Here is a 19,691-nt window from a genome sequence, read left to right on the forward strand (position 1 = left end):
CATCCATTCACTTAAGCTCTCTCATCCTTTCTCTAGGAGGAAAAGTAGAGACTTCATATGCCTTTCTCTTGTAGGTATTATGTGCTGGGCAAAGGGCTATAAAGGACGGGATGCATTAGCAAATGGCCTTTATGCTGAATGTCTATGATATCTGAATTGGGGTTGCAATGACAAGTAGGAAAATAATAAGGGATACAAATTTCTCAATGGGAAAATGCAGTCTTCATAGGAAATCTGACATCCTCTTAGGTATTTGGGGGTTTGAGACTCACCACTGCCTGGGAAGTTCTCAGTAGACATAGTGGAAGAGAAAGGGGTAATTTCTGGTGGCCAGCCCTAGGAACACTGAGCTATGACTCAGGACCAACTCTTCCTTTTCTTTAGGGTACCCCAGGTACCAGGCCCAGAGGACCAGAGGCTTGACAAGAAGATATTGGGAGGGGGCTCTCTTGAAGGACAGGGAGTGGAGGCTGCTGACATCCGGAGCTTGAATTAGCAGATACATTTGAATACTAGTTGGGTGGGATGGAAACATATAGAGTGCTCAGAACAGTGAGGAGGACAGACTTCTAGGTGTGAGGGAAGGCACAGAGCAGAGCAGCCAGCACTGTGCTGCTGAAGCAATCCCCCCAGATTCACAGCTTGGCCTGCATCCAAGGTCACTTAATTAAATAAATGGCTTCTGTCCTGGAGATGGAGCAGGTAGGGTTACATTCTCCTCTAGAGTATTCCTCCCTTAAAGTTGAGGGAAAGACCATAGTCCCTCCTGAAAGAGACCCATCCCAAGGCCCCTTCAGTGTGTCTCAGGTTAGTCTTAATCTATGTGGACAGGAGGGCCCAGCAGATGGAGGACAGATCTCAGCTTGAGAACACGACGATAAAGATCTTGTTTGTGTAAAAAAGTCACTTCCAGCCCTTCTCTGGAAGCACAAACACACTTTCAGCCCTTCTCTGGAAGAACAGCCCTCTCCTCCCATGCCCCGCCCTGTCCCTTTCCAACCCCCCTCACACCCTCAGACCTTTCAGATGATGAAATCCTTATCTCTCCTACTGAGACCATTCACATGGACAAGAGATAAAAGCCTAGGGGAACTCATAGGTCTTGCTCCCCTCCTGCAGCAGATGCAACATGCAGTCTTCCTTGGCTCTCCTGATAACCATCCTACTGCTGCCTCTGGCACTCCCAGGACGGGCTCAGGTACAGGCAGAGGATGGAGGGATCTCAAGTGGGTGAAGAGATGGTTCTGGGTTTTGGACTGGCTTCCCTCACCGCTCTGATCTATTTCAAGAAGCCCCAGGTTCTGAGAGAGAGTGAAGGTGGAGTGACCCAGGGATGTCTGAAAGGAGGATGGGATGCCCAATATGCTCTGATTGTTGCTGGGCTTGGGTAGGCATAGGGTGACAGAGGGAAAACAAGGATGAACTCTGGGCTGTACATCCTGCTCTTTTTTGAGGCATCATTACCTGCAGAAATATGCCACCCTTTTCTTGTATGAAGGACGCTGGAACTAAGGAAGGACAACCTGGGCTATTGTAAGCATGCACCCTTTGTGTCATGATCCCCAAAAGCTAAACCACTGGGCTGGAGTTGCAGACTGAAGACACAGCCAAATTAACTCCCAGAGCCACAGAAGATATGTGTGGGACTATTCAGAGAAGGACAGTGGCCACACATCTTGATTCTTGAAAAATCTATAAGGAAACCCTAGATGGTTCTTTTTTTTTTTTTTTTTTTTATGTATTCTGAGAACCTCTGGTTTTTCAACTACAAAATAAAGAATTCAAGTCATACCCTCCTGTGTTCTTGGGAATGCTAAATATCAGTCCAGACTTTGGTGCCTCATGGTGCTGTTAATATTCATTCCCTTCTTTGACAATTTGGAACTCTCTGTTCCTGCTGTCTTCAAGACAAAGTGAACTTGTGGGAATCTACTTATGTCCAGAGTAGAGGTACTGCGGCCACCAAGCTAGTCCCTGAACATTTCTTTTCAGATCATCTTTCCTCTTTTCCACAGAGCCTCAGAGAAGAGTCTACTCCCAGTTCTGTGAACTGCAGCCAGACCCAGTCAGTGCATGAGGTAGGGTGAGGATGGTTCCACCAGTAGGAGCTGGAAGGAGACTATATTTCAGCTCTGGGAAATCAAGGGAAGGGTCAGTAAAACTCATGGCAGAAGGAGACTTAGACAGTCATGAACACCCTCCTGTGCAAAGAGAGCTCTTCTCAGACTCTCCAGAGTAGGGTCAGCTCTTCTGCTTCATGTTCCCAAACCGTGCACTGTGATCCAATGTATTTCATTATGCTTAACCTGCCTGTGATCTTGCTTTTGCAGCTGGTGCCAGGCTCTATGGGCAAGGATGGCCTGTGCCATTGTGTGGTTCACCTGGCCAATGACCTCATTCCCCTGAAGAAGCTGGAGCAGCTACAGAGTACAGCCCAGGAGCTCATGGACAAGTATGATCAGGAGCTCTTGAGGGTGAGTGCTGGAGCTGCGGGTTGAGGCTGGGAGTTACATGAACACATTCTCTCCTGCATCCAGCATGAGGATGAGCTGGGCCCGTAGAGAAATTCCTGGAGAAAGAATAGCCCTTATCTTTGAGATGAATCCTGAGTGTGAAGGAAAACATTAGGTATTGTCCTTGGGATTCTCAGAGGCCATCACCATACAGAGAGGTTTGTGGAGGATGTGCTTTCCTACATTAACAGGCCAATTTGTGGGTATAAGTGCAGTGGGAGATGGGAAGAGGTTAGAGAAGAAGAAGGAAGTGGAATGGCCAGTGGAAAGGAGACAGAAAAGAGCTTGAATTGAGCTAAAATAGGGGCAATATCTGGAGAGACTTGTGGACCAGGCTAGTGAGCTTGGAATTGATGCTGTCAGTAGAGTGAGGAGTGAATGGAAATGTGGCATCCAGCATGTGATGTGGGCAGTTGCTTTTTGTAATGGGCACTCGGGGAAGGTTGATGAGAGAGGGCCTGAAAGCTAGCTGTCTGTGTCCATTCATTCACTCACCAAGACACTCCTGAGAATGTGGCTGTAACCAGGAAAGGAGAGAGAGAACCTGGGTATACAGAGGAGAGAGTCATTTTTTTCTGTAGGAAAGAGGGACACAATGTCCTCAGCTATGAAATGGAAATAACACTAATGCTCACCTCAAGAGCTGTTTTTGTTTTTGTTGTTGTTTTTGTTTGTTTGTTTTTTACTTACATCCAAATTATTTTATTTATTTATTTATTTATTTTATTTTTCAATATATTAAATTTATTGTCAAATTGGTTTCCATACAACACCCAGTGCTCATCCCAAAAGGTGCCCTCCTCAATACCCATCACCCACCCTCCCCTCCCTCCCACTCCCCATCAACCCTCAGTTTGTTCTCAGTTACTTACATCCAAATTAGTTAACATATAATATAATAATGATGATTTCAGGAATAGAATTTAGTGATTCATCACTTACATATAACACCCAGTGTTCATCCCAACAAGTGCCCTCCTAATTCCTGTCACCCATTTAGCCTTTCCCCCCACACAAAACCCCTCCAGCAACCCTCAGTTTGTTTTCTGTATTTAAGAGTCTTTTTGGTTTGTTTCTCTCTCTGTTTTTATCTTTTTTCTTCCCTTCTCTTTGTTCATCTCTTGTTTTTTAAATTTCACATATGAGTGAAATAATATATTTGTCTTTCTCTGCTGATTTATTTCACTTAGCATAATACATTCTAGTTCCATACACACTGTTGCAAATGGCGAGATTTCATTCTTTTTGATCACCAAGTAAAATTCCATTGTATATATATACCATATCTTCTTCATCCATTCATCAGTTGATGGACATTTGGGCTCATTCCATACTTTGGCTATTGTCGATAGTGCTGCTATAAACATTGGGGTGCATATACTCCTTCAAATTAGCACTCCTGTATCCTTTGGATAGATACCTAGTAGCGCAATTGCTGGGTTGTAAGGGAGTTCTATTTTTAATTTTTTGAGGAACCTCCACACTGTTCTCTAGAGTGGCCTCACCAGTTTGCATTCCCACCAGCAGTGCAAAAGGGTTCCTCTTTTTCTGCATCCTCGCCAACATCCATTGTTGGCTGAGCTATTAATTTTAGCCATTCTGACGGGTGTGAGGTAGTATCTCATTGTGGCTTTGATTTATATTTCCCTGTTGATGAGTGATGTTGAGCATCTTTTCACGTGTCTGTTAGCCATCTGGTTGTCTTCTTTGGAAAAGTGTCTTTTCATGTCTTTTGCCCATTTCTTCACTGTGTTATTTATTTCTGGGGTGTTGAATTTAGTAAGTTCTTTGTAGATGTTGGGTGCTAACCCTTTATCTGATATGTCATTTGTAAATATCTTCTCCCATTCTGTCAGTTACTTCTAGTTTTGTTGATTCCTTCACCATGCAAAAGCTTTTTATCTTGATGAGGACTCAATAGTTCATTTTTGCTTTTGTTTCCCTGGCCTCTGGAGACATGCTGAGTAAGAAGTTGCTGTGGCTGAGGTCAAAGAAGTTGTTGCCTGATTTCTTCTCTAGGATTTTGATGGCTCCTTGTCTTAAGTTTAGGTCTTTCATCCATTTTGAGTTTGTTTTCGTGTATGGTGTAAGAAAGTGGTCCAGGTTCATTCTTCTGCATGTTGCTGTCCAGTTTTCCCAACCATTTGCTGAAGAGACTGTGTTTTCTCCATTGGATATTCTTTCCTGCTTTGTCAAAGATTAGTAGGCCATATGTTTGTGGATCCATTTCTGGGTTCTCTATTCTGTTCCATTGATCTATGTGTCTGTTTTTGTGCCAGTACCATAATGTCTTGATGATTGTAGCTTCATAATACCACTTGAAGTCCAGAATTGTAATGTCTCCAGCTTTAGTTTTCTTCTTCAGGATTGCTTTGGCTATTTGGGGTCTTTTCTGGTTCCATACAAATTTTAGGATTGTTTGTTCTAGCTCTGTGAAGACTGCTGGTGTTATTTTGAAAAGGATTGCATTGAATATGTAGATTCCTCTGAGTAGTATCGATATTTTAACAATATTTGTTCTTTCAATCCATGAGCATGGAGTGTTTTTCCAGTTTTTTGTGTCTTCTTCAATTTCTTTCATAAGCTTTCTATAGTTTTCAGTGTAGATTTTCACTTCCTTAGTTAAGTTTATTCCTAGGTATTTTATAGTTTTTGGTGCAATTATAAATGGGATTGATACATTTATTTCTCTTTCTGCTGCTTCATTATTGGTGAATAGAAATGCAACTGATTTCCGTGCATTGATTTTATATCCTGCGACTTTGCAGAATTAATGGATCAGTTCTAGTAGTTTTTTGGTGGAGTCTTTTGGGTTTTTCATATGGAGTATTATGTCATTTGTGAACAGTGTAAGTTTGACTTCCTCCTTGCTGATTTGGATGCCTTTTATTTCTTTGTGTTTTCTGATTACTGAGGCTAGGACTTCTAACACTATGTTGAATAACAGTGGTGAGAGTGGACATCCTTATTGTGCTCCTGACATTAGTGGGAAAACTATGTTTTTCCCCATTGAGGATGATATTAACTGTGGGTTTTTCATATATGGCCTTTATGATCTTGAGGTATGATCTTTTTACCCCAACTTTCTTCAGGGTTTTTATAAAGAAAGGGTGTTGTATTTTATCAAATGCTTTCTCTGCATCTATTGAAAGGATAATGTGGCTCTTATCCTTTCTTCTATGTGAAAGTATAATGTGATGTATAATATTGATTGATTTGTGGATATTGAGCCAGCCCTACATCAAGGAATAAATCTCACTTGATCGTGTTGAATAGTTCTTTTAACATATTGTTGGATTCGGTTTGCTACTATCTTGTTGAGAACTTATGCATCCATGTTCATCAGGGAAATTGGTCTATAGTTCTCCTTTTTAGTGGGTCTTTGTCTGGTTTTGGAATCAAGGTAATGTTAGCCTCATAAATGAATTTGGAAGTTTTTCTTCCATTCTATTTTTTGGAACAGCTTCACAAGAATAGGTATTAACTCTTGCTTCAATGTTTGGTAGAATTCCCCTGGAAAACTATCTGGCCCTGGACTCTTGTTTGTTGGGAGATTTTTGATTACTGGTTTAATTTTTTTACTGTTATGGGTCTGTTCAAATTTTCTATTTCTTCCTGTTTCAGTTTTGGTAGTGTATATGTTTCTAGGAATTTGTCCATTGCTTCCAGATTGCCCAATTCATTGGCATATAATTGCTCATAATATTCTCTTATTATAGTTTGTATTTCTGTGGTGTTGGTTGTGATCTCTCATCTTTCATTTGTTATTTTATTTATATGGGTCCTGTGCTTTTTCTTTTTGATCAATCTGAGTAGGAGGTTATTAATTTTTTAAATTCTTTTGTTAATTCTTTCAGCTCCTGGTTTCGTTGATCTGTTCTACTTTTTTTTTTTTTAATTTTAGTATCATTGATTTCTGCTCTAATCTTTAGTATTTCCTTTATTCTGCTGTTTTTGCTGTTCTTTTTCTAGCTTTTTTAGGTGTAAGGTTAGGTTATGTATTTGAGACCATTCTTCCTTTAGGAAGGCCTAGATTGCTACATACTTCCCTCTTATGACCAGCTTTGCTGCATCTTAGAGATTATGGACTGTTGTGTTTACATTTTCATCGGCTTCCATGAACTTTTTAACTTCCTCTTTAAATTCCTGCTTGACCCATTCATTTTTTAGTAGGATGTTCTTTAATCTCCAAATATTCATGGTCTTTCCAAGTTTTTTCTTGTGGTTCATTTTGAGCTTCATATCATTGTGGCCTGAAAATATGCAAGGTATGATCTTGATCTTTTTTACTTCTTGAGGGCTGATTTGTGACCCAGTATGTGATCTATTCTGGAGAATGTTCCATGGGCACTTGAGAAGAATGTGTATTCTGCTGCTTTAGGATGAAATGTTCTGAATATATCTGTTAAGTCCATTTAGTCCAGTATGTCATTCAAAGCCATTGTTTCCTTGTTGATTTTCTGCCTATGTGATCTGTCCATTGTTGTAAGTGAGGTGTTGAGGTCCCCTACAATTATAGTATTATTATCAATGAGTTTCTTTATGTTTGTAATTAATTGATTTATATATTTGGGTGTTCTACATTGGGGCCATAAATATTTACAATTGTTAGATCTTCTTGGTGGTTAGACCCCTTAATTATGATATAATGCCCTTCTTCATCACTTGTTACAGTCTTTATTTTAAAATCTAGTTTGTTGGATATAAGTATGGCTACTCCAGCTTTCTTCTGATGACCATGAGCATGACAGATGGTTCTCCATCCCCTCACTTTCAATCTGCAGGTGTCTTTAGGTCTAAATTGAGTCTCTCATAAGCAGCATATAGATGGGTCTAGTTTTCTTATCCATTCTGATAGCCTATGTCTTTTTTTACATTTTACTTTTAATTTTTAAAAATTTACATCCAAATTAGTCAGCATACAGTCCAATAATGATTTCAGGAGTATATTCCTTAGTGCCTCTTACCCATTCAGCCCATCCCCCCTCCCACAGCCCCTCCAGTAACCCTCAGTTTGTTCTCCATATTTTTGAGTCTCTTCTATTTTGTCCCCCTCCTTGTTTTTATATTATTTTTGTTTCCCTTGCCTTGTGTTCATCTGTTTTGTCTCTTAAAGTCCTCATGTGACTGAAGTCATATGATTTTTGTCTTTCTCTGACTAATTTCACTTAGCATAATACCCTCCAGTTCCATGCATGTAGTTGCAAATGGCAAGATTTCATTCTTTTTGATTGCCGAGGAATACCCCATTGTGTGTGTGTGTGTGTGTATACCACAATTTTTAATCCATTCATCCATTGATGGACATTTGGGCTCTTTCCATACTTTGGCTATTGTTGATAGTGCTGCCATAAACATGGGGATGCATTGTCCCTTCGAAACAGCACACCCGTATCCTGTAAATAAATACCTAGTAGTGCAATTGCTGGGTCATAGGGTAGTTCTATTTTTAGTTTTCTGAGGAACTTCCATACTATTTTCCAGCGTGGCTGCACCAGCTTGCATTCCCACAACAATGTAAAAGAGATCCTCTTTCTCTGCATCCTCGCCAATGTCTGTTGTTGCCTGAGTTGTTAATGTTAGCCATTCTGACCCGCGTAAGGTGGTATCTCATTGTGGTTTTGATTTGTATTTCCCTGATGATGAGTGATGTTGAGCATTTTTTCATGTGTTGGTTGGCCATCTGGATGTCTTCTTTGGAGAAGTGTCTATTCATGTCTTTTGCCCATTTCTTCACTGGATTTTTTGTTTTTTGGGTGTTGAGTTTGATAAGTTCTTTATAGATTTTGGATACTAATCCTTTACCTGATATGTCATTTGCAAATATCTTCTCCGATTCTGTCGGTTGCCTTTTAGTTTTTCTGATTGTTTCCTTCAATGTGCAGAAGGTTTTTATTTTGATGAGGTCCCAGTAGTTCATTTTTGCTTTTGTTTCCCTTGCCTCTGGAGATGTGTTGAGTAAGAAGTTGCTGTGGCCAAGATCAAAGAGGTTTTTGCCTGCTTTCTTCTTGAGGATTTGGATGGCTTCCTGTCTTATATTGAGGACTTTCATCCATTTTGAGTTTATTTTTGTGTATGGTGTAAGAAAGTGGTCCAGGTTCATTCTTCCAGTACCACTTGCTGAAGAGACTGTCTTTATTCCATTGGATATTTTTTCCTGCGTTGTCAAAGATTAGGTGGCCATATGTTTGTGGGTCCATTTCTGGGTTCCCTATTTTGTTCCATTGATCTGAGTATCTGTTCTTGTGCCAGTACCATACTGTCTTGATGATTACAGCTTTGTAGTATAGCTTGAAGTCCGGGATTGTGATGCCTCCTGCTTTGGTTTTCTTTTTCAAGATTGCTTTGGCTCCGATAGCGTATGCCTTTTGATTGGAGCACTTAGTCCAGTGACAATTAGAGTGAGTACTGAAAGATATGAATTTAGTGTTATGTGTAGAGTTGGTGATGTTCAATGGTCCTTTCTAGTCTTTGTTGCTTTGGGTCTTTTTTGTTTTGTTTTGTTTTGTCTTTTCTCCACTCAGAGAGTCCATCTTAAAATTTCTTGCAGGGCTGTTTAGTGGTCACAAATTTCTTTAGTGTTTGTCTCAGAAACTATATTTCCTTCTATTTTGAATGACAGCCTTGCAGAATAAAGAATTCTTGGCTTCATATTTTTTTGATTTAGCATGTAGAATATATCCTGCCACTCCTTTCTGGCCTAACAAGTTTCTGTGGATAGGTCTACTGTGAAACTTATCTGTCTTTCCTTGCAGTTTAAGGATTTTTTTCCTTTGCTGCTTTTATAATTCTTTCCTTGTCTGTGTTTTGTGAATTTCACTATGATATGCCTTGTTGATGGTCAGTTTTTATTTAATCTGATGGGAGTTCTCTAGGTTTCTTGGATTTTGATGTCTGTGTCCTTTCACAGATTAGGAAAGTTTTCCAGTATAATTTGCTCACATTAACCTTCTTCCTCCTTTTCTGTCTATTCATCTTCTGGGACTCCTGTGATTCAGATTTTATTCCTTAACAGGTGACTGAGTTCTCTAAGTCTTGTGTCATGCTCTTTTGCCTTTGTTTCTCTTCTTTTCTGCTTCATTATTCTCCAGAATTTTATCTTCTATATCGCTGATTCATTGTTTTGTTTCATCCATCCTTGCCATTGTGACATCTATTCGAGATTGCATCTCAGTTATAGCATGTTTAATTCAGCCTGAGTAGATTTTACTTCTTTTATCTCTGCAGAAAGGGATTCTCTGGTGTCTTCTATTCTCTTTCAACCCCAGATGGTATTTTTATTATCATGTTTCTAAATTCTAGTTCAGACATCTTACTTATATTTGTGTTGGTTAAGTCCCTTGGTGTTATTTTTCGTGTTCTTTCTTTTGGCATGAATTCCTTCATTTTTGTCATTTTGGAGGAAGAAAAAATTAATAAAATAAAAAATAAAAATTGAAAAATTAAATACACAATAAAAAATCAAATAAAAGAACTAGATCCTAGGGGTGTTTCAGTCTGATTGTTGAAAGAATGGAGAAAAAAGGGAAAAGAGAGAAGAAAAGTGTAAGAAAAAAATTTAAAAATTAAAAAATATTTATAGAATAAAATAAAATAAAGAAAATGAAATACAATAAAAAATTTAAATAAAAATAAAATAAAGTAAAAAACTATAAATAAAATTTTCACTTTCTGTACCCAACAAAGAAAAGAAAGAAAAAAGAAAACAACTTAAGCAAAAACAGAAGCAAAGAAAGTGAACAAATAAATGAACCAGCAAACACAATGAAACCCCAATGAAGTTACATCTAGTTTCCCTTAGAACTTAAACTAAGCACTCTAGTGGCTCCATGGTGTAATGGCTCCATTATCCACTAGGTGACGCTGCTTATCTTACTGGGGTGGATCATTGTGCATGTGTAGGATAGGTGGAAATGGCTTCACCTAACTCCCTAGTCTGTGGCACAGGAAATTCCCTCTCTCACTGACCCATGATAAAGCATCCCTCCTTTGTCTCAGGACTTCATTCACTCCTGTCTCTACCCTGTCTGTGTCCAAGCCATCTGCCTGCCAGATGGCACCTTCCTCCAGAGTTTTACTTCAGATGGGGTTGTTTCAAAATACAACACTTCAGAGACCCCTTCACTTGGTCCCACTGATTCTCTGTAGGAGGGTCTTGCTGAGCAATGGCTGGGTGCCAGCTAGCCCCAGAAAATGTTTGTGTGATCCTGCAGCAGCAGAGGTTCAGAGATGGTGACAAATCACAGCACACAGCCGACAGCCGGCTCCAGGTTTCACCATACTCTGGGGTCTTTGTCCCAATACCCTCAAATGTGGCTCCTCTCCAGGGTCCCCTGGGACCTTTGCTGTGGGGAGGCCATTTGGCCTCTACCAAATGCTCTCCAAGCAGGGGAACTGCTTCTCCCCCTGTGGCACATGGACCCCTCAGACCCCACTGCTTGCTCCTGGGAATTTGCCCAGATTCCTCATCAGAGCGCCACCAGGTACTGAGCTCCAGAACTTCAGACTCAGCAATCCACTGTTTGTAGAATCCTGGTGGTATTGAAACCCTCTCTTTTCTCCCCATCAATGGTTTTGGGGAACAGGTTTCTTGTTAAGTCCCCTGCAAATGTTTTCACTCTTTCTTTCTCTTTCTCTCCAGCTACTTTTGCAGGGAATGCTTTCTTGCACCATGCCAATGTTTTGCACTCTCTCCCTTTCTCTTTTTCTCTCTGTCTTCTCTCTGCAAAAATGGCTCCCTACCCCCCAAGGCTTTTCTTCCCCAAGTTCACCTCTCCACACTGTGTACCTGGCAAGTTCTGTGACTTAAGTTATGCAGGTGGTTGCATTAATCCTCAGATCAACTTCCTAGGTGTTCAAAATGGTTTGGTGCTGATCTAGCTGCGTTTCAGGGATGAGATAAGCTCAGGGTCTTCATGCTGCTCCACCATTTTAACTTCTCTCAAGGGCTGTTAATGGAACAAAATAAAATGACAGATCCAAGACAGTATTTTTTAGGCTACGTGGCACTGAGGGCATGCAAATAAAAGAAAAGAGTCATGGATGTTGAGGTTTGGGGGAACTGCCTGTCCATGCCTCCAGACCCAGGTCAGTGAGTACACATGCACCACTGAAGGTCAGGATAACCAGGTCTTGGAAATGAACGGTGCCCTGAAGTCCAGGATTCCCACTACCCTTGCTTCCTCCTAGGAGGCCCCAATCTACAACCTGCTGTGCCTGCAGCTGGAGAGACCACAGGAGTTGGTGACCTGGCTTATGGCCAAGGGAGGACTTAGTGAGGCTGAGAGCCTCCTCTCTTAATTCCAGAGCCATATACATGGATAGATTAGAGAATACCTCTGCCTCCATAGTCTCCTGTCTTACTTAATTTCATAAATTTGATGATTTACCAAATCACTTATTTCTGGGGGAAAAAAAGACACAGAGTTGAGCAATATGGAAGGCTGACATCAGTTCTTAAGAACAGTCTGTGACCCATATCCTTGACATCTCATTTCCACAGGTGGCTAATGCCAGCCTCATACTCAAGCTTCTGGCTGACTCAGACCAGCACGATCTCTGTGCTCTTCGTCAGGAGGTGGATAGTCTCAAGGACCAGCTAAGGGAGTGTGAGAGGGAGAAGGAAGAAGTGGCTTCTGGACACTCTGGTCCACCGCTGCCCCCCGGTGAGGCCTCAGACTGAATTTCTGAAAATTTCTTCTCCCCAAAGATGGTTTGGGAATGCAGCGTTGGTTATGGCGTACTGAGGGGTGGGCAGTGAATGTCTTGATGTAGAATAAATCTTTCATTTCCTTGTTTGGTGCATCATTAAGTAATGCAGACAGAGATAGGTATAGTCTCACATATAGGCATCCTAGTAAACATAGATATATATAAATACACCTAAAATCAGACATATACACTAACCTCTATTTGTACAAAGTCAAGCCTGCTTATACACCTATGCATGTCTTCAGATGTACGGACGCTGAAACACACACATAGCTATTACACTTTCATAGCCCTCTCCCTGTGGGTTTTGTGCTTCACTCCTAGTTTCTACCTTGCCTGCTCTCTTCTCCAGGCTCTTGTGACCATGGAGGCCTCCAGAAAGTCAGCAGACCCTTTGTGGTGCAACTCAATTGGAGAGGCTTTGCACACAAGGCAGGTACCTGGGGTCGAGACTCAGCACCCAGTCCAGACTCTTCCCTCTACTGGGTGGCCCCTATGACTACAGACAGCAGGTAAGTTCAGGATGGTTTCTCTTTTGTACCCAGGTTCATTCAAAATGTTTGCTACCCTACCCTAACAGGTTTCTTTATGGCCCCAGCACAACTTCCTCTCTCTGTTTTAGGTATGCCCCTGGACAAACTTAGCCTAGGTCTGACAGGTCACCTTCTAGGGCTCCTCTCATGATTAAGAATGCCACAGATGGCTGTGAGCTCCTTCTTGAACCTGCTGTCTGAAATTTCTAAACCCAATGTAATCCAAACTGGTTCTATTGGTAGTCTGATCTTATCTCAAGAACAAACTGTTCTCTACCTGGGCTTCAGAATCCTAGGTTCTTCTCAGAAGAAATTTAGAGGATGAACTTGACTTTACTTGGGACTTGGACTCAGACAGGGTTGAGTTTGAATCTGAGTACTGCCACATAAGATAAGTGAACTTGGAGAAGTACATGAATGTCTCAGACCCATTCTAGCCATCTGGAAAGTGAGGATAGTTAAATTAGAGAATATCACATGAGATTTTATTTAAAAAAGTGTGGACAGCATTGTCGGTGTTGATAAATGTTTGTTTGTTTGTTTTAGATGAAAGGATAGCTAATTGAATCAAGGAGTAAATGAATGAGCCCTTAAATAAACTGGCAGCCTGGTTAGGAAGCTAGATGCAACTCACAGGCAGGGTGTTTAAAGGTAGTCTATATAGGAATATGGTAAAGATCCAACTGAGTGGGACACCACAGGAGGGAAGGATGAATGTGGCTTAAACCTGTCATTGAAGAGCTCAGTGGAAGCTCATCTCAGAAAGATTAGTGTTACTGATAATATTGCTCCCAATTCCTATAGGCATTTATAGCATATGAAGCACATTTATGTGTCTTTTCTTTTTAAATCTTCTCCAAATCTCTGTGGTAAAGGAAGACTTACTGACCAAGGCCAAGCAGTGACAACACTCATCATTCAGGAATTATTTATTTATTTATTTGTAAAAGTTTATTTATTTATTTTGAGAGATGGAGAGAGACTGTGTGCAAGCAGGGAAGGGGCAGAGAGAGAAGGAGACAGAGAATCCCAAGCAGGCTCTGAGCTGTCAACGCAGAGCCTGATGTAGGGCTCAAACTCACAAACCATGAGAAAATGACCTGAGCTTAGATCAAGAGTCAGACACTTAACTGACTGACCCACTCAGGCACCTCATTCATGGATAATTTAAAGGAGTTTCCAAAGTGACCTCAATGAACATAAATCTCTCCAAATCCAGCTCCAGAACTACGACCTACCAGAGGACATTGTCTCAGGGATGGGTGGAGGGGGCATCCATAAGGAAGAGCATCCATAAAGAAGAAAAGAATAATAACCATCACTTGTTGATTGCTTACTTTGAGATAAATATTCTACTAATTGTTTTATTTGCATTATTTCGGTCAGTCCCGACAATCAATGAGATAGAATCTTTTGTTTTTCTTTTAATGGATTTTAATTATGAGCTGAGGGACTTTGAGCAAATTAGTCTTTCTGAGACCCAGTCTTCAAATCTGTGGGGATAAAACCTACTTTATGGTACTTTCACTATAATTAAATGAGGTAATGCACGCACAGTGTCCATGAGACATTGGTGCATTTGATGTTAATGTTATTGCTGTTACTGATTTTTTACAGTTATTTTTTGTCACAGTATGTTATAGCAGAAGAGAGATTACCAATCAGTTTTGTATGATTCCAAAGTTCCAACTATTAATTTGAACACTAGCCTGCTCATTTTTATTAGCATTGTGAACCCTGATAATTCTGGTGTGGGGCTTGGCCTAGGTACTTTGACTACTACCAGATGTACAAGTCCTATGATGACCTGGTATTGATGAAGAACTATGAGAAGAGGTCATTTGGCTATGGTGATGGCAGTGGTAACACCGTGTACAAAAACTTCATGTACTTCAACTACTATGGCACACGTGACATTGCCAAGCTGAATCTTTCCTCCAACACCCTGGTGCTACGACGCCCATTGCCCAGCGCCACCTACAACAACCGCTTCTCCTATGTTGGTGTGCCCTGGAAAGATTTAGATTTTGCTGGTGATGAGAAGGGACTGTGGGTGCTCTATGCCACCGAGGAGAGCAAGGGAAACCTGCTTGTAAGCCGCCTCAATACCAGCACCTTAGAAGTGGAGAAAACCTGGCAAACCAACCAGTACAAGCCAGCCATGTCAGGAGCCTTCATGGCCTGTGGAGTGCTGTATGCCCTACGCCCACGGAGCACCCACCAGGAAGAGATCTTCTATGCTTTTGATACCAACACTGGGCGGGAGCGCCATCTCAGCATCCTGCTGGATAAGATGCTGGAAACACTGCATGGCATCAATTACTCCCCCTTGGATCACAAGCTCTATGTCTACAATGATGGCTATCTGATCAATTATGATCTCGGCTTCCAGATGCTGAAGCATAAGCCATCAAAACTGCCAGCTGAAAAGTTCTCTTGGTTTCCTATTGCACCAAAGTCTGTCAAACCCAACAAAACATCTAGTCCCTGAGACCCCTGGGGCAGAGTATTGGGAGAAGCATATATCCTCCTCCTCACTCTCCAGATGGATCACTCCCCACACCCCCCCCACAAATGGCCATCAGTCCTACTGATTGAGAAGTGTTGATTATATTTTTATGATTGATCATTCTTTATAGTTGACAATTCTGTATGACTAATGACTCAATCACATTAAAGTTCTTTTTAGTAATGGTCTAGGTGGATTTGATTGGGGTTTGATTGGGAAACAAGCACCAACCCTAACAAGACACCTCTTTACTAGAAATCTACAATTCTAAGAGCTGCACTCTAATTTGTAAAACAAATCTCCTATTCTGTGCTTTGAAAACTGTGAATCCAACTGCTACAATTATAAACTTCTGTGAATTAGGCTTAGAATGGTAAGTCTTAGGTTGAGAGCATCTGGTACCAGTGCAGAAGACCCCAAACAGCTTGTCATTAGAATAGTATGTAGACACCCCCTTTCTTTTTTTTTAAGATTTTTTAAATATGAAATTTGTTGTCAAATTGGTTTCCATACAACACCCAGTGCTCATCCCAACAGGTGCTCTCCTCAATGCCCATCAGCCACTTTCCCCTCCCTCCCACCCCCATCAACCCTCAGTTTATTCTCAGTTTTTAAGAATCTCTTATAGTTTACCTCTTTCCCTCTCTGTAACTTTTTCCCCCTTCCCCTCTCCCATGGTCTTCTGTTAAGTTTCTCAGGATACACATAAGAGTGAAAACATATGGTATCTGTCTTTCTCTATATGACTTATTCCACTAAGAATAACACTCTCCAGTTCCATCCATGTTGCTACAAAAGAGGCCCCCTTTCTTATCCTCAACCTCTTGCAGGGTAGCTGGGGAGAAAAGTGCAGCATGTTGGTGTGAAAATCAATGTTTCACTGTCCTGAATCAAACTCACTCTGAGTGCAACTAGGAGAGGGGTTTAGGCTTGAGTTCCATTCTAGGAAGTGAGCAACTAATGGCTGAGCATCAGACACTCCACCTATTACTTATCTATCTGCATGGTTCACTTCCTTTCCATGCAATGGGATGGAATCTTCAAGATTTCAGACCCCAAAGTCTTCACAGTCACATGAAGGATACCAGAATACTTTATACACCCAGTCTCATGCTTATACTTCCCCATATGTATATACATTCGCAAATATACATCCAATCAGACATGTATACAATATTCCATCTACATAGACATAAATGTATATTTTAACATATCTATTAGAAAATTCATGTGCTACCAAAATAAAGATCAAGCACCATCCCCTACAGCTGCATGGAACTGAGAATCTGTTCTAGTTGCCCTGTTAGGAATTTCACTATGAATCACCACCCCCATCACCTCTTGATTTACAGGCATCTCTCCCCCTAATGCTTTGACACAAAGGTGGGCACCAAAGATTGGGCTAAGACATTGAAACAAATCTTTTTAAAAGTTCTGCTATAATGACATGGAAAAGACCATAGAAAAGACCAAGTGAGAGATGAATAAAAAATACTTTGCAAGGAAGGGCTAACTCACCTTTAATTTTAAATGGCCCTCAGAAAACCTCCCCAATGAGCCCCGCTCCTGCTTCTAGAATAGAAGAAATCTTTCCCCACGTGGGAGCACTCTCAATTAAGTGCAGAATCCCTAAGCCTAGAGACAGAGAAAAACATGACCTCCTCTACCCCTGTGAACTTTGTTCTTGCTCCATTTTTCTTTGTAAGGCCTCACTTTTTCAAGATCACTAACAAAAGTGATAAGATCTTTCCTACAGGAAAGATTCCATTCTTACAGGTATGTAGTTTTATCTATGGCTTCAATAAACTCAACTTTCCATTATAACAAGCCTATCATCCCAACAGGAACCCCCACACAGGACCACAGAGAAACATATCCCACATAAGCAATCTGGTCTCCCCCCCTCCTTTTTTTAATAGTTCCACCCTAAGAACTTTGTCCCCTGTTGTCTGGAAAATGACCTTTTTAATTTTATTATGGAGACCCGGTGTCTCCCACCCCACAAATATGTCTTATTGCCCCAGCTAGTCCTTGGAAAGGCTGTGAGACTAGAGTTGACATCACAATATCCCTTTTTTTTGAGAGGTTGTGGTATCTGTGGGTGGGGCAAAAGGGAGGGGCATCCCTGGGTGGGGTCATCTTTACTTAGCCCACCTTGTACTAAGTATGAATCAGTAGCCACCACAGGCCTCAGCTGGGCCACATCTGGAGACCTGGGGTGCGGGGTATAAACATCGTAAAATACCTGGCCCCAGCCTCATCACTCATCCCTTTTTGGGCATCAAGGAAACCAGCCTTTGGCCTGAGAACAAGACACCTGAGACAAAGGCCAGTGGAAACATTTGTCTGCCCTCACCCTTTCTGCCCCAGCTTCCACCTCCTCACCATCTGTCCTCCCACTAAGGTCCATGCCGCATGTCATCTCTCAGACACCCAAGATGGCCCAGAGTGGGCGTCCTTCAGGTTTGCCTACACACGAGAACATCTCTCCTAGTGTCACCCGAGTGATAGTGAAGACAGCAGGCAAGGGGGAGGACTTTATGATAGCGGACGACACCTCTGTGAGGCAGTTCAAGGAGAAGCTATCTGCTCACTTTGAGTGCCAAATGGACCAACTAGTGCTGGTATTCATGGGCCGCCTTCTTAAAGACCATGACACACTGAGACAGAGGGGCATCCGAGACGGCCACACCATTCATTTGGTCATCAAGTCCAAACATAGGTCCAGATCCCTAGCCCATTCCTCCCAGAACTTGCTGACCAAAGATCCCTGCCACCGGGACAGAAACACCAAAGGAAACAGCAGTGGGGTACACCAACTTGCCAGTGTGAGTCACACCCCGGTGGAATCGGCCCTCCCTGTGGAGCCTGATGCACCCAAAGTGCATACCCAGGATCTGGAAGTGGGTAATCCAGATTGCATAGCACAGATGCTACAGAATCCTAGCATCCAGCAGCTCCTGTCCAACACGGCCCCCATGAGACAGTTCATCTCAGAACACCCAGACGTGCAACAGCTGATGCAGCAGAACCCAGAAGTCTCCAACCTCCTTGACAATTCTGAGATCCTATGGCAGACTCTGGAGCTGGCCAGAAACCTTGCCATGATTCAGGAGATAATGCACATCCAGCAACCTGAACAGAATCTTGAGCATCCACTCAACCCACAGTCATACCCGGGCTTGGAGACAATGCCAGGAGGGGACAATCCCCTGGGCCGGAGTTATGCTGATTGCAATGACCACATGCTCAACAGCTTGCAAGATCCCTTTGGAGGCAACCCTTTCACAGCTCTCCTGGAAGGACATGTTTTAGAACCAGTTCAGTCCTCACCCCTGTCTCCACCACAACCCCAGGAACGGCGGGACCAGCTCCCACAGCTCCCTACAACCCGAGTCATCTATACTAGTTCCTGTGGTTTATCCTCCATTACCTCAGCCAATGTTGCCCCTGACAAGGTGAACCATACTTCCAGGGCCAGTACTACCACTATCTCCACCAAAGACCGGAGTCATAACTGGGCCTTTCAGCAGCCGGCTGGTGTACCAGCCTTACCTAGCATAGAGCTTACCCAGCAGCCCCAGGCAGAGGACAAAGATGCCACCACCTCTCGAGATAGCTCTGACCAGAAATTAAAAGATGATCCCCAGCTGTCGGATGAGCAGAGCAGCTCCCAGATCACAGGAAGCATGGTGCAGTTGCTTTTGAATAACCCCTACTTGGCAGCCCAGATGATGTTGTTCATAAGTATGCCCCAGCTGAGTGAACAGTGTAGGCAGCAGCTGCCCACATTCCTGCAGCAGACACAGGTTTCCGACATGCTTCTGGCCCTAGCCAACCCTAAAGCATCACAAGCAATATTGCATATTGAGCAGGGTCTGCAGCTGTTGGCCACAGAGGCTCCTGTTCTTCTACCCTGGGTTGCACCCTATCTATGGGGCCTGGGTTGGCTTCCTTCACCCAGCTGCAGCTACCCTGACACAGTGCCCTGGGCCTGGGATGTGCCAGATATGGCTGAACCCAAAGGTCCTGAGTGCTGCCACAAATCTGGAGCAGCCCTGCAGAGGCTACAGTCCTTAGCTGGAGACTCTTCCCACCTTCCACAAGCCCCTGAGATTCGTTTCAGCCAGCAAATGGAATCTCTCCAGGCCATGGGATTTGGGAACCACCATGCCAATCTGCAGGCACTCATCGCTACTGAGGGGGACACCGGTGCTGCTATTCGCAAACTCAAGAGATCCCAGGGATTCTAACCACCATACCTACTTCTGTGCTTCTTGTTACCTGCCTGCTGACCCATTTGACTACATCATCTGCTCCTTCCACCTCTTCCAATGCTTCCAGCCAGGAAGCATTGGCCATGGGTAAAAGATCTGTCAGTAAAATGGCTACTCCCACATGCCCGCATCTGAGGTTTGGCTTTGT

At 42.5% G+C, this 19,691-nt stretch overlaps 2 protein-coding genes across 3 annotated transcripts; both read left to right on the top strand.

Annotated features, from left to right (window-relative positions):
• Positions 1-1,067: 1,067 nt before the first annotated feature.
• Positions 1,068-15,454, top strand: LOC132661358 (olfactomedin-4-like). 2 transcript variants are annotated; one of them, XM_060605812.3, is made up of 6 exons: positions 1,070-1,198; positions 2,016-2,078; positions 2,331-2,474; positions 12,016-12,178; positions 12,577-12,736; positions 14,525-15,454. In XM_060605812.3, the coding sequence occupies exons 1-6, from the start codon at positions 1,130-1,132 to the stop codon at positions 15,246-15,248; spliced, it is 1,323 nt and encodes a 440-aa protein (XP_060461795.1). In that variant the 5' UTR covers positions 1,070-1,129; the 3' UTR covers positions 15,249-15,454. The 2 variants fall into 2 exon arrangements, with proteins under 2 accessions (XP_060461796.1, XP_060461795.1); XM_060605813.2 differs by lacking the exon at positions 2,016-2,078 and having other exon boundaries at positions 1,068-1,198.
• A 1,973-nt stretch (positions 15,455-17,427) lies between these two features.
• Positions 17,428-19,673, top strand: UBQLNL (ubiquilin like). The gene has a single exon (XM_060605811.2). The coding sequence runs from the start codon at positions 17,675-17,677 to the stop codon at positions 19,517-19,519; it is 1,845 nt and encodes a 614-aa protein (XP_060461794.2). The 5' UTR covers positions 17,428-17,674; the 3' UTR covers positions 19,520-19,673.
• Positions 19,674-19,691: the final 18 nt, after the last annotated feature.

Source organism: Panthera onca, chromosome D1, assembly GCF_046562875.1.
Source record: "Panthera onca isolate mPanOnc1 chromosome D1, mPanOnc1 haplotype 2, whole genome shotgun sequence".
Lineage (NCBI taxonomy): Eukaryota > Metazoa > Chordata > Mammalia > Carnivora > Felidae > Panthera > Panthera onca.